The 15,691-nt window shown below is 38.9% G+C and overlaps 1 protein-coding gene across 1 annotated transcript in view; it reads left to right on the top strand.

The window, feature by feature from the left end:
- ULK2 (unc-51 like autophagy activating kinase 2) overlaps positions 1-15,691 on the top strand; it is a 94,829-nt gene that overhangs the window by 57,977 nt on the left and 21,161 nt on the right. Inside the window, exons 15-20 of the mRNA XM_081029949.1 lie at positions 4,059-4,196; positions 7,947-8,092; positions 10,439-10,519; positions 12,197-12,483; positions 13,331-13,518; positions 13,906-14,009. Of these exons, the coding sequence (XP_080886075.1) occupies positions 4,059-4,196; positions 7,947-8,092; positions 10,439-10,519; positions 12,197-12,483; positions 13,331-13,518; positions 13,906-14,009 (944 nt within the window). The remainder of the gene's footprint in view (positions 1-4,058; positions 4,197-7,946; positions 8,093-10,438; positions 10,520-12,196; positions 12,484-13,330; positions 13,519-13,905; positions 14,010-15,691) is intronic.

Raw genomic sequence — 15,691 nt, 5'->3', positions numbered from 1 at the left:
GAGTGGCCAGCAGCCAGCATGAGCTGCCATGGGCTGCCGTAGGCTACTGTGTGCTGTCATGGACTGCTATGTGCTGTTGTGGGCTACCATGTGCTGCCATGAGCGGCTGGTGGCCAGCGTGTGTGGCCGACCAATGATCGGCGACCAACTGCCTCAGCTGGGGGGAGCACAAGGCTCATAATACCAGCATGGGCCAGGGAGCTGTGTCCTACACAACTAGACTGAGATACAACTAGACTGAGAAACAACATCTTGAACCAGAGCAGGGAGGAGGAGGGTGGAAGAAGGGGAAGGGGAAGAGAAAATTATAAAGGCTGCAGCAGAAGTTAGGGCTGGTTTCCTTCCATCGAAAGTGCCTCAAGCAATGCACAAGTTGCGGCCCACTGCTGGTTGCTAAAAGAGCCTCCTGCAGTGTGCAGGGCAAGGGTGGTTGCTCGGGTACTTATCGTGCCTCTGGTGGTGCTGAGTGAGTTGGGTGGTGTGGGGGTCCCAAAGAGTCACTGGAGTGGGACAGGGCTCACTAGGCCGGTGCAATTTCAGATTTGGGCATGTGGGGGAGGGTTCAACACAGGAAATATGGGACCCACCTGTAGGCTGCTTGGGAGGAGGGCTCAACACAGGGATAATGGGAGCTAGTCCTTGTTCTGAAGCCACACAACTCAGTCTTTCCCTGTATGTCTCTGGTGCCTCTCAAGTTGCCACCCCTCTGCCAGAGCCCAGGGTAAGTGCGTGTGAGCGAATCTGCACGGACCCTTTAAGAGGACATCTGGATTTCCAGCAGCCTTTCATCTCACCCAGATGGGCAGAATCTTTGCTGATATCCACAGCCAGATGTTGTGGGGACTCCTTTTCCTGGCACTGGGACCTTGGACTTGGGAGCTCAGTGTGGGGCTCTTTGGGGTGGGGAGCGGCCTCTGCTGCTAAGATGTCCCTTCCGATGCTCAACCACTACACATGGGTATGGGGCCAGTCCGTTTCATGTCTCCGCCTCTCTAACCAGTCTTGACATGGACTCTATATTCTTAGTTATGGGAGTTCTGTTCAGCTAGTCTTTAGATGGTTCTTCAGGGGTTTTGTTCTATAATTTAGTTGTAATTTCACTGTGGTCAAGCACTGCATGACCACATTGAGGTGATAAGTGTAGCATTTACCTACTCCTCCATCTTGCCCGGAATGTTGCCCCAGTTCTGTTTTGTGGCTGATAACTCTGCAGCACAATCCAGCTTCCCTACTCACACCAAGCTTCCTGTGTCCAGCTGGAGGTTGTGATTTTTCTCTCACCAACTCTTCAGGGAGAAAGGACCCAGATTTTTTTTTTAAATTAAATAGTTTAGTGTAGTTTTAGGGTGTCAGAATTTTGAAGACTGGTTGTTTATCAGCCATTGATGGAGGCCAGTTGTATGTGCAGCACATGGTACATTAGGGTGTGTCATCTCTGGGTTATATACTTTTGTGTTTGCCTCTGTACAGACACTAAGCCTTTTCTTATTGGACTTGTCACCTGATTTTCACCTGCAATTCTGGGCCTGTATACCAGACTAGGCCCCTACTTTGCTGTTGCTCCCCATCAGTTACCACAGCCCTGTGAACAAGAGTTTAAAGCTTGGCTCAGCATTTGGCTACAGAGATTGGTTTCATGGGAACGTATGCATAGAACTCTTCTCTCCGTCTGTCCTTGGTGTTATATTCCAGCTGTATTCCTGTTAACCTCTTGGGATTTTCTCATGAAGTCTTCCTAAAACAAAGAAGGAACAATTAGGAATTTCCTGTTGTAAAGGTTGTGAATTTGAAGAAGGTGTTGTGAAATCATCTAGCCTTTTAATTGTCCCTTTGCATATGTGTCTTCCTCTCAGTATTTGTGAGACGAGATGGGATGATATATGATTGTGTTACTGTGTGGGCAGACTGTTTAGTCTTCCTAGTATTCCATGTGGTTCAAAGATGGCTTTCCACATAGAGAATCCCCTGAACTGCAGGGCCTAGTGGAGGTGAGAAGACATGGTGGATACTCAGGGCATACGTAGACCTTCCCTCTCCTCATCTTGGGCTTAGGGAGTCTGGTAATGGTTAAATATTGGTGTTAATATAAAGCTGTACTGAAAAGTAACTGCAGTGGTCTTAGCTAGCTGGAGGTCTGAGAATTTGTCCAGGGAAGACTTTCTAGACTGCGCAAGCCTGTCCAGCAAATGTCTGAGACACTTACAGAATACCTGCTATAGCTGTTCATCTCCTGATATGCTGGAGGGTAGGGGGAACCAGAGTTATTGGAAAAGCCAGGTCGTTGCTTGAGATTCCCTGAGAGAGGTGTCTTGAATTATGAGTTTGCTAAGTTTACTTCTTAGGGTATCTTTATCTAGCTTCTTAATTTCTTTTTGGTGATTAACAAGTACAGGAAAATATTAGAACCTGACAATGTATTAGTTAAAAAAAAAAATTCCCAGATTTACTTGCTTTACTAACTTTTAATTTACGTATTAAATTGAGACAGTAGAAAGATGGCATTTGTTCATTCACATTCTGCTATTTGATGACTGTGCTGGTTACTTTATTATTGGGCAACTTAGGCTGTCTGGCCTGTGCATGTACTTAGTTGCAGGCACCAAAGTTGGTTAGTAAAGTCTCATAAAGCTGTTTAACTTTGAGTAGAAGTGTTATGTTTTGTTTTGCTGTTGTAGATAAACTTCATAATCAGATACATAAATATTAAAAACATAAATACAGCATTGTATTTAAAAAATATTTAATAGAATTAACCTAAATGAAAAGTAGTGAGAGCTTATAGAAATACACTAAATGGTTATCAGTGAGGAATTCCACTTGGCTATAAACAACAGGGTCCTAGCTGTAGTGTGGTTGAACACTAAAGGTTTCATTTTCTCACACAAAGAGAAATCAAGATAAATAATTGTTGCCTTTGTTTCTGTGGCTCAAGGAAATTAAGCCACAGGTTAATTTCTTTTTGGTTCTTTTGGACTTTTCTTCATGGTTCCAAGATACCTGTTGATGCTCCAGGCAGCATACCCACATTCCGGGAAGGAGGAAGGAAGAATGAATAGAAGCTGTTCACTTATATCTTATTGACCAAGAAAGACATGTGACTATTCATGCCTGCAAGGGAATCTGGGACATGTATAATTTAACTGGACAAATCACTACCTTCCATAAAATTTGAGTTCTGTTTGTAAGAAACAGGTGGTGAATGGATATTGAGAAAGCAAGTAACATCTCGGCTACACATGAGATTTTTCTTTTCATTTTAATATGAAATACTCTAATGGTTTAAAAAGTTCTAAAGTGACATTTTAGAAGACAGTCACATTGTTTTGTTTAAATAACTATAATCTCTTTATAGCTGTAATGTAATTTGGAAAAAGTGGGACATTTTTGTGGCTTTTTTAGAATTATAGAAGGGCAGAAAAATGAAATAAGTCATCTTTTTTAAGGCCCTGTATTGTTTCTGATGTTTCAAGATATGTTGTAAATTGAATTGAAAGTCATCTACGGACATACTATTTCTGAATTTATGAAAAGCAAGGAAAGGGTCCATTAAGAAACCAAATATTAACACTTAAAAATGTGGACCTCAGATCCCTTTTATGCTTTGAGAGTTTTTTCAATCTTCATAAAAGAGCTCCTTGGGAATGCTTATGGCATTCATAACTTTTGTAAACATTCCTTTGTCATCTTTGCTCTTGAACTTCCTGTTCTTTTACCCAGTATATTTTCCTAGAAATATTTTGTTCTCTCACATGGTAATGAATAGCAGAATGTGAGTGGATGAAACTGAGTTTTGCCAACCTACTTTTCTTATTGTAGAGGAAAGGTTTTCTAGTTCTTGTTACAGTTCTTAGTCTTCAATATGATATGAATGCCAGAAGAGTTCTTTAAATGACAAATGAGTTTTTTTATTATTTCATGTTTTTTAAAATGATCATTTCTTATTCATATGTAGAAGTGATCGTTTGGTTTCATCTAGAATTTTCTCTAAATATCACTAATGAGTCAAATGAAAGAAAAACGGTCTTATCTGAATTTTTTTCAATAAATTATGGTTGCAGGCTGTGTCAGCCTACTGTGACACCTCATAGTGAAACAACACCAATTCCAGTTCCTACTCAGATAAGGAATTATCAACGCATAGAGCAGAATCTTACATCTACTGCCAGTTCTGGCACAAATCTACATGGTTCTCCAAGGTAAGCTAGTATTTTTTTCCTTCCTAATTTCTTTTTCTTTTAAAAATTTTGTTGTTGTTGAAATATCTGTTACTTTCCATAGCCAACTTAGTTTTATGTATGTGTATAAAGGAGGTGTACAAAACTTTACAAAAATTGAATAATAAAAATTTTTTTCTAATGGCTCTATTTAAACAATTAAGCTTGGCTGAATAATTTAATATGATATGTATATATTTGTGCACAAATGTAATTATTTTAAGAATTGAGGAAAAACTTGTTAAACAATGAAATCCCAACAGTTGTAGCAGATCATTACATATTTATTTCTTCTACATTCAGAAACCTCACTAAAGTTTCAAAGGAATGACAATGGTTTAAGTCCATAAAGACAAGTAAAATAAGAATAAATGTGCAGTGGGTGAGATATTTCAATGAATTTCTGGAAAACAAAGAGAATTAAAATGGATGCCTGCTATAGAAGGGCAGGTGTAAGTGTTCATGCAATCAGAGATCTGACCAAATGAGAGTAACCATGCCCCATAGTACCCTTAGAGACCTAAATCTCAGAGAACTCAGGTAGAGTAGAGGGATGGAAGTGAGGAATAAGTCTAAAAACAAAAGCAAAACAAACACACAAAAAAACTGAATCTGAAGGAAATAGCAAGAATGCAAGGAAAGAAAAGAAACTTATTTTAAAAATTAGTACCCTGGGGCCAGACCGTGGGTCAGGTGGTTGGAGCGCCTTGCTCCTAACCGGGATGTCTCAGGGTCGATTTCCACATGGGCCAGTGAGCTGTGCCCTCTACCGCTAAGATTGTGAACAACTCTCCCTGGAACTGGGCTGCCGTGAGCAGCCAGAGGTTGGTATGAGCTGCCGTCAGCTACCGTGAGAAGCCAGTGGCCCGCGTGAGTGCCCGGCAGCCAGTGTGAGCAGTCAGTGTGAGCGGCTGGCAGCCGGCGTGACCTGCCATGCGCTGCTATGAGCGGCCGACCGACGACCGGCAACTGACTGCCTCAGCCGGGGAGAAAGCAAGGCTTATTATAATACCACCAGCAGGGCCAGGGAGCCGTGTCCTACACAACTAGACTGAGAAACAGCAGCTTGAACCGGAGTGGTGGGGGGGTGGGGAAGTAGTACCCTTAGAGATAGGTTAGAGACTGGATCCATAAATAAGAACGAAATGCTATTGAAAACAATCAAAATAAAAAAAAAACTCTTGGACATTACAAAACATAGCTAAAATAAAAATAAATGTTGGAAGACAAAATTGAGGAAGTATCTGAAATAAGTGAATCAAATAAAGATGTAAAATATAAATAAAAAATATTCTTCTAGGCATTCCAGAAAGAACAAGTAAACTGATGATGAGGAGAAAAATTTCTAGTAAATAATCAATTTTTCCTCCCATAATTGGAGGATACAAAATTTTAGATTAAAAGCGCCCACCAAATAAATAGCTCAATGAATGGAAAATGATCCTAACCATCTCGTAGGATTAAATTGAGAAAACTTCTACAAAGGGCTTTTGGCCGTATGTATGAAAATTATTAATGCATATATGTTTTGACCCAGCACTTCAACTTCTGGTAACTTATTCTACAAATACACAGTCCTTGCCTGTATATGAAATTGCATGGATACAAAGTTGTTAATGTTACAATAGCAAAGTATGAGAAAGAAGCCAAGTGCCCACCAGTAAGAGACTGGTTTATTATGGTCCACCTTCCAGAAAGAGTGAAGAAGCTCTCTATGTACTAAGGCAGAAAATTTTTCAAGGTGTATCATAAAATGAAAAACGCAAAATTATTAACACTGTATTAGCAGTAGTTCTCAAAGTATGGTCTGTGGCTCCCCTTTCATAGGGTCCATGAAGACAAAACAATTTTTATAACGAAACTAGGACATTATTTGCTTTTTCACTGTGTTGCCATATGCATTGATGGTACAAAAACAATGATGGAAAAACTGCTGGTGTCTTAAAATTCGTCAAGGTAGTGGTACCCAACTGTACTTTTAATCTTTGTGCTCTTTACCATCATACACTTGTAATACCAAGGAATGTCTTTAATGAAGCAGTCAGTAAAATGATTTTTATTACTATTTCTCTTTGAAAATCTTAACCTTGAGTGAAATGTAGGCATAAAACACATATTGGAGTAGTTGTCTTAAGGAAAAGCACTTGTATGATTGTTTTAGTTACAAACTAAACTAGCCACTGTTTTGATGGAATACCATTTTTACTTGAAAGAAAAACTGACAAACTATAATGATGGGTATTTGGCAGCCATTTTGTAAAAAATAAAGTAAGTCAGTCTGTCATTTCATAGAAAACAAGTGACAAAATTTGAACTCTTAAGGAAAAATTAGAATTTTGGAAAATTTGTATTCAAATTTTCTCGACAGCTTCTATTATGTCTCAACAGCCATTTGTGTTGAGGTTGGTGGTGATATTTTTATGTGAATTTAACTTTTTGGTATAGTATAATGTGTAAACATTTGGAATATCTGTGTAACTCTGTCAACCAATATTTTCCAAATGACCAAATGTTTAAAAAATCATGCCTAGATGAAAAGATCGATTCCAAAGACAAGATACTTTGCAAGAGAATGGAGTTTAATGTAACAGAGTACAAAATTTCACTGATGTGGTTTCGGAATCCACACTGAAACTAATCTTTTAGAAATGACACTTGCTGAGTGTTGGCGTAGTATCAAAGAAGAGTATCACAGTTATCTGAAAAGGCTATTAAAATATCCCTCCCCTTTCCAGTTACTTATCTGTATAAGACTGGATTTCCTTCATATACTTCATCCAAAATCATATGTTGTATAATAGATTGAATGCAGAAACAGTTATGAGAATCCAACTGTTATCTATTCAGCCAGACATTAGAAATTTGCAAAAATGTAAAATAATGTCTATTCTCACTAATTTATTTTGTTTTGGAAGATATAATTATTTTTCATAATCGTATATTACATGTAATAAATTTATTATTTTTAATGAGTTAATAATTACTGTGTTAACTTCTAATGCAGTATATATTAATAGATATAAGTTGCATAAACAAAACCTCTCTGGAATCTTCAATAATTTTAAGAGTATAAAGGGAACCTAAGACCAAAAAAATTGAAAATGGTATGCTATATAACATGTTACCTTTGTTAAACAATATGAAAATAAAGTTATACAGTTGACCTTTGAACAACCCAGGAGTTAGGGGCGACCAATCAAAAATCTGACTCCCCGAAAACTTAACTACTAATAGCCTTGACCAGAAGCCTTTTCAATAACATAAACAGTCGATTAACATATTTTGTATGTTATATGTATTATATACTGTGTTCTTACAATAAAGTAAGCTAGAGAGAACAAAATATTAAGTCATAAGGAAGAGAAAATACATTTACAGTATTTATTGAAAAAATCTGCATATTTAAACCTGTGTTCTTCAAGGGTCAACTGTATATTCAGTTTTTTATTTGCTTGCATATGAATTAAGGAACTCTGGCAGGACATTAGAAATTAAATATAGTGGTAACCTTTTGAGTAGGATTGAGGAAATGTTGAGAATTAGACAGGATACAAGGATGAGGGAGATTTACTGTATAATTTTATACATTTAACATTTGCTCCATGTGACTGTTATATATTTTTTTAAAACTCTACTTTATGGCATATTGTTAGAAAATTTGAGAAAAAAGGACGGAAATAAAAAGAGTTCTAGAACCTGCCAGAGAGGGAGTCATTTTATTTGTCTTTTCAGATCCACAGTGGTACGAAGGTCTAACACCAGCCCTATGGGCTTCCTCCGGTTGGGATCCTGCTCCCCAGCGCCAGCAGACACAGTACAGACAGTTGGACGAAGACTCTCTACTGGCTCTTCCAGGCCTTATTCACCTTCCCCTTTGGGTAAGAAGAGTTTAAAGCATTGTTTTCAACTTTTTTTTCACTATGACAAGTCTGACGTGACACTCTCTTTAGGAACATTAGTTCACGATGGCAGTTGAATCTCAGCTGATTGGGAGCCATATCCCACCCATCTAAGTGTACCTTACAGCCAACTCCCTCTTGAGAATCTTTGTATAAGTCTTTTGGGACCTCTACTAGAAATATAATAATGCAAATGTATATTATGGATCAAAAGCATCTCCATTGGGTTTGAGCCCTAAACACAAAGTCTGATACCGTAGATAAAGTACATAAAATGCCTACTCTACTTACCACTCAGATTTATGAGAATTAAGAGACAATAATGTACATAACAGCACTGGATTACATTCACCAGAGGTCTTCCAACTCCGGGAAGGATATGATGGTGGCTTCATTATAATCTTCCCAGCTCTCCTCGAAACCATATATAGCAACAAGGAGAATGCTAAAACAAACAAACAAGCAAAGAGTAAGCAACTGCAACAACAAAAATCCAATCAAACAGAAAAATCAAACCTGAAACCACAGTTTTAGTGAGACTAAGAGATAAAATGTTCCAAGTTCAGAATACGTGAAAGAGAGGCCAAAGCAATTGAAGTTGCAGAATCTGAGAAACAGCATTGATATGGTGAGGAAGGACAGGCAGTAAAGAGAGAGCTCAGTGGTGGCAGATTTCGAAACTGTGAAAAGGAAAAAGAAAATACACACACACACACAAATATATAATATGTATAATTTCTAAAAGAAAATAGCCTCCACCCTCAGCCAAAACTGCTGGAGTAGGACTAACAGGGAATGGAAAGAAATCTCAAGAGGAGGCAGAGCGAGAAGGATTGAAGTAGTGCCCAGAAGCCCTAATTTAAAAATAAAATAGGACCCACCCAGACGCGGAGGTCGCTGGCTCGATTCCCACATGGGCCAGTGAGCTGCACCCTCTACGGCTAAGATTGTGAACAACAGCTCTCCCTGGAGCTGGGCTGCATTGAGCAGCCAGAGGTCCACCTGAGCGGCCATGAGCTGCCGCGGGCTGCTGTGGGCTGCTGGTTGCTGCCTCGGGCTACTGAGTGCTGCCGCGGGCTACCATGTTCTGCCAGGTGCGGACAGTGGCCAGCATGAGTGTCCGGCAGCCGGTGAGAGCAGCTGTGAGTGGCGATCCGGTGACCAACTTCCTCAGTGGTTGAGGTGGGGAGCGCAAGGCTCATAATACCAGCATGGGCCAGGGAGCTGTGTCCTACACAACTGGACTGAAAAACAATGGTTTGAACTGGAGTGTGTGAGGAGGGTGGTGGCGGAAAAAGGTGGGGGGAAGAATTTTTAAAAATTAATAAATTTAAGTAAAATAAAAACAAAACAAAACTCACAATGATAATGTTTTTTTTTTTAAGTTTATATTGCCACCTCACCTGTTGCAGTGATTTTAAAGCTGTTTTTAGCTGAAAAAAATTTTTCAAACAAAATTTTGGCCCTCCTTCACTCCCTCGGCAGCTCCTGAGGCACTCCAGGGTCTCCAGAGACAAGTTCCAAAACTTATCCTTGCACTCAAGGAAAAGACCTTTTCTCAGGATCTAATCTTTGCCTGCCTACCTAACCACTTGGTCAGTGCCTCTTCTTTTTTATAGACAAATGTCTCTTGTCTGCTAAACTCCCTGAAGTCTTCCCTAATTCTCCCCCTTGTTGGTTTGGGTTCTCAGAGGTGGATGCAGAGATGTGCAAGAGAGATTGCATACCTGTGGTGGGTAAAAGGAAGGAAGCAGGAGTCCACAGGGAGCCCTTCAGACTGCTGTGCAGATCTGACCACTGAGAGAGGAAGGAAGGAGGAGTTCTGACTATAGTGAGTTCTAAGAAGGCTTTAGCCAGGCTGAAGGAGTAGCTTCCCCCAGGCACTAAATAAGTTGTCTAAATTCCCTGACCTGCCTTAACCATACGTAGTCCAGGGCTGGAAGCAGCCCTGGGGACTTGCCTTAGCAGGAACATGGTGGGTTGAGAGGGACAGCAGCTGGGCTGTCAGTCAGCCCCACAGCCGAAAACACTTTTTACAAACTCTTTGGACTCCCCTGTCTTAAAGACATACCTGTTACAGGCATTGATTTATTTATGTGATTTTCTTTCCTAGTAATCATGTTTCAAGGCAGGTTATATGGTTTTTGGTCTTAGTGTGCCCAGCACCCAGCACATTGGTTGCTTAGAGTTAGCCGAACTAAATCTTTGCTAATTTAGTTTTGTAAACCATAACATACCGTGGAATTTGTGCATGTGTTGCCTATTTTCATCCTTTGTTAGTTTTGAATTATTTCTCCTTCTTTTCCCCATTTTCCTTTTTTATAGTTGGTACCATTCCTGAGCAATTAAGTCAGTGCTGCTGTGGACATCCTCAGAGCCACGAATCCAGGAGTAGAAACTCATCAGGTAGGAGCTGTATTTGGTATATTAAGAATTTAAATCCTGTTATAAGTGGATTTTAATTATGGTTTTCTAGTCTTATCAAAAGAACAGAATTGATATAAAATATTTTCTCTACTACCCTGTTTTTTAGTCGTGTCTAATACACTTAAGCATATCAGATAGCCAATAAATTTTCTCTTTTGGGTATATGATTCTTTTATGAAAATAAGTCTTAGGAATTAAGTAATTTAGCTAAATTTTGGTCATTATCACACAAATAATGAATATCAATCTAGGAATGAAATTTTGTTATTTTGATTAATACTATTCTTGATAAGAGATACGTTAGCATCAGATAAATAAGAAATATAGATCTTTGTTTGCTTTATTATAGAATATAATTATATATTCTATACCTTCTATAGAATATATATGTATCTGCAAGGATATGTGTAAATCATACTTTTTTAAGTCAAATTTTATTGTATGTGCATTTGAGGAGTTGGCCAGTTAAAGGAATTGTGTGTTACTTAGGAAAGCACTTTTTTCTAAATTTAGTTTTTCATATTCTGTGTTTCCTTAAATATAAAACTTAGTTTTTTTCAGATCATAACATTTTGCCATTAATTTTATTTGTGTGTGTGTGTATATATATACACATGTATCTGTGTGTATCTAAAAGATTAAATATCAAATTTAGGATGAGATTAAGCCAGAGTGGTCAGTAGCAAAAGATCCTATTGATGTCTGTTTTTGGAAAGATGGTGATGATTATAAATCACGAAGAAGGTTTGTGTGTCCTTAATGTTACTGGTGGAGTTTGGTTTGCAAGAAGCACCATAGAACTTGTAACTGGAGGTCAAGGCTTAATGGAACTTCAGTTGGCAACAAGATTTGTGTGTGGGGAATTCCCTTGTTGTTGCCAACTGTTCACCATATCAAGACTCTTATCTCCCAGGCTCTTGATGTAGTGTCCCCTTAACAGGCAAGACTATCTGTGGACAAGTGTTTTCTTTGTAGAGAATATGGATACTTTTAGGTTTTAAATGAATATCATTAATGAAACTGACAAATATAAATAAATTATCCATATGTTTATTTTTTTAAACAAATAAAATCCAGGAAAGGTGTATTGTCTTTCTGGTTTTCTTTCCCACATTATATAAATATATATATTCTTTCTTTCCCACATTATATAAATATATATATAAATATAAATATATATATATATATATTTTAAATAAGGGGTTATTTTGGGTTAGTTTGAAAAGTTTACTTCAGTTGCTATGTGAGAAAAGAGAATAATTGCATTGATATACCCAAGTATGTATTCATATAAAGGGTAGAAATCATCTTGGTCAATGCAGGTTCTTGTTGTTTTCATTAACATTAAGCATTTACTATATATTTCTCTTTGGTCCTGACTAGACCATGCATTAATCTGAGTTAGTTGCTAGCTGCTGATAAAAACAGCGAATATGCCCACCATCAACTTTTATATCCTGAGACTACCAATGACAGTGTGCTTGTCACTGTTTTGTCAAGGATACCCAAAAATAAGTCTCTTGCCAAGTAAACACTTTTAGAATATCTCATGAAAAACAAGACAGTCACTGAAATTCTCACTTTAAGAATTTCTTCTTGAATTTTTGCCATGTACTTCTTCACTTTGAGTTAATGTTGCACCCATTTTCTTGGTAGGTTCTCCAGTGCCGCAGGCTCAGTCACCACAGTCTTTCTTATTGGGTGCTAGACTGCAGAGCACCCCCACCCTCACTGACATCTACCAGAACAAGCAGAAGCTCAGAAAGCAGCACTCTGACCCCGTGTGCCCATCCCATGCCGGGGCTGGGTACAGCTACTCTCCTCAGCCCAATCGGCCTGGCAGCCTAGGGACCTCTCCCACCAAGCACATGGGGTCCTCTCCACGGAGTTCTGACTGGTTCTTTAAAACCCCTTTGCCAACAATCATTGGCTCTCCTACTAAGGTGTGTTTATTAAACCCTTTGTAGGTGTTATAATTTTGTTAAATTAACATTTGTGAAGTGGAGCACAGGGTGCTGGATGGAGAGCCAAGGTTCAATAACAGATTACAAGAGAAATTTAAACAGAGAAGCCTGTTACTCATAGGCTTCTTGAATTGTTCACGGGCATTTTGAAAGAAATGCCCAGCATACCTCGGGGAGCCATACAGGGATGTCAAGGTAGGGTGCATACAGAGAGAGACAGGACCTGGGCACATGCCCTTATTAGGGTTTGTGGGTGGAGTGCTTTGGGGTTCCTGGCTAAGGCCAGATTGGCCAGGGTTCTGGTAAGTTCCACGGGGGTCTTATCTAAGGGGCATACAGTGGGAGGTGGGGGAGACTGTTGATGGCAATGACTTTTGGGGGAGCTTATATTTGCTTGTGACTCTGGGCTGCTATCTAAGGCATGCTCTTGCAAGAGGGGCTAGTATCAGTTTAAGGTCCCTGCAGGCCACTTGGCCAAACAAATTAGGTGCAGAAGCAGCAATACCATGGAGCAGCTGAGCTGAACTCTCTGCAGTAGGTCATGGACTAGTAAGTACTTTATGGGAAGGATTCATGGTGAGACTAGCTACAGCTTAATGAGCACTTGCTATGTGCCAGGCACAGTGAAGTCCTTTACTTGCTGACTGCGTTGTATACATTATCCCAATGAACTGTCCAAGGTTACAGAGGCTGTAAGCAGAAGAGCCAGTATTTGAATCTGGTCTAATGAACTCCGGAGTCCATGCTCCTGACTGCTGTACCATGTAGCCTGACAATTCTGAACGCTTTATACATCGTAATAACTAGCTGACATTTGTTTCTTTAGACCACAGCTCCTTTCAAAATCCCTAAAACACAAGCGTCTTCCAACCTGCTAGCCTTGGTTCCTCGTCATGGGCCTTCTGAAGGGCAGTCTAAAGATGGGAATGACCCACGTGAATGCTCTCATTGTCTCCTCGTACAAGGATGTGAGAGGCAGAAGTCTGAGCAGCAGAACAAGGCAGTGTTTGGCAGGTAAAAGACGCTGCTTCCTTCAAGCCTTAAACAAGACCATTTCTATTTCTATTATAAAAACAAGACCAAATTCCTTTAGTAGCTGGTTTATGCCACATGGGTAGGGATATGAACTGTGTACATTTGGAATCTCTGAAAACCATAGATGCTTCCTGTAACTAAATAAAGAGCTCTTCCTGAATTTCCTGAATATTCTATTTCTGCCTTTTGTTTATTTTGGTTATGGAAGTTTATCTCTACCTTGAATTGTTTGGTATCTATTTTTTGTCTCCTTGTTCTCTGACTTCCCAATAACCTTTTTATGGCTTAGCTTAAATCACCCTTATTATTTAAATGTCTGGATTTTAAAAATACTTTTTCCATTATTAACATTACTCTTCTTTTTAGATCTGTCAGTACTGGGAAATTATCAGATCAACAAGTAAAGACACCTTTAGGTGGACATCAGGGCAGCACAGATAGTTTAAATACAGAACGACCGATGGATATAGGTAAGTAAAATCTGTTTTTTTTAAGGCATGTAATTTATTAGCATATGCATTAACTTCCTATTGCTGCTGTAACAAAGTACCACAAACTTAGTGGTTTAAAGCAACACAAATGCATTATCTCATGGTTTTGGAGGTCAGAAGTCTCAAATGGAGCTCACTGGGCTAAAATCAAGGGGTTGATGGGGCTGGTTCTTTCTGGAGGCTGTAGGAGAGAATGTGTTCCTTTTCTCTTCCAGTTTCTAGAGACTGCCCTCATTCCTTTGCTCATGGTCCCCTGCCATCTTGAAAGCCAGCAATGGCCATTCTGTAGACTCTGACTTGCCTCCCTATTCTACATTTAAAGGACCCACTGGATAATCCAGGATTATCTCTTTATTTTATGGTCAACTGATTAGCAATTATGGTTCCATCTGTAACTTTAATTTCCTTTTGCCATGTAACATAGCCTATTTAAAGGTCCCAGGGTTTAGGACATGGACATCTTTGGCTGGGGTGGGAAGTTGTTATTCTACTTAATCTACTTCTATTGACTGTTCATGAACTAAATGACCCAGATTTCTTCACTTCATCTCTGTCATTCATCTTTCACAGTAGCCCATCATGACAGGGGCTTGTTCTGTATCTTGATGATCAACAACCTATGAGTTATAAGAAATTTTGACTAAGATTGTTTTTTATCAGTAGGATAATACTGGCTAAAGTGGCTAAAATTAGCTTAAACACACATATACTCTTAAGTATTTCTTACACAGCAAGTAGATCCTATAAGGAACCATAGGTCGCAGAGATCCTTGGCCCTTTCACAGTTGTTCCAGGGACTGTTAATGTCTATAGACACACATCTAGATTACTTGGAGTACTTGTCAAAAAAAGGGCAGATTCCAGACCATAATCCTGACTTGTTTAATCAAAATTTCTGGGAATGGATTCTAGGAATCTGTGTCTTATAATAAGCTTCCCACATGATTGTTATGTACACTTAAATTTGGGAATCACTATTGTAACCTCTTTATTCTTATTTTCTCTGTAATTTTTATATTGACTCTCCTGTGAGCATCTAAAGGAGGAGATATCTGGCCCAGCAAATACCTGATTAAACATGATTTCTAATCCAAGTGAAATATTGTAGAACTTTATTTCACTCCACTCTCTTCTTGCTTGCATAGTTTTTGAAGAGAAGTCCGGTATAATTCTTACCCTTGTTCCTCTATAGGTAAGGTATTGTTTTTTTCTTTGGCTTATTCCAAGAGTTTTCTTTGCCTTTGATTTTCTGAAGTTTGAATATGATATGCGTAGGTGTAGACTTTTGGTATTCTCCTTTGGTATTCTGAGCTTCCTGGATCTGTGGTTTGGTTCTGTCACTAATTTTGGAAAATTGTTGGCCATTACTACTTTAACCATTTCTACTACTCCTTTTTCTCTTTCCTCTCCTTCTGATATTCCCATTATGCACATGTTACTCTTTTGTAGTTGTCTCACAGTTCTTGGATATTCTGTGGTTTGGTTTTTCTTCATTTTTTTGCTTTTCAATTTTTGAAGTTCTAATTGACCTGTCTTCCAGCTAACTGATTTTTCTCCTCAGCCATGTACAGTCTTCTGATGAGCTCATCAAATGCATTTATTATTCATTTATGTTACAATAATTTTGATTTATAGTTTCCTTTTGGTTCTTTCTTAGAGTT

The sequence above is a fragment of the Rhinolophus hipposideros genome (genome assembly GCF_964194185.1).
Source record: "Rhinolophus hipposideros genome assembly, chromosome: 20".
In the NCBI taxonomy this organism is placed as follows: Eukaryota; Metazoa; Chordata; class Mammalia; order Chiroptera; family Rhinolophidae; genus Rhinolophus; species Rhinolophus hipposideros.
This window is presented reverse-complemented; position numbering and strand designations above follow the sequence as displayed.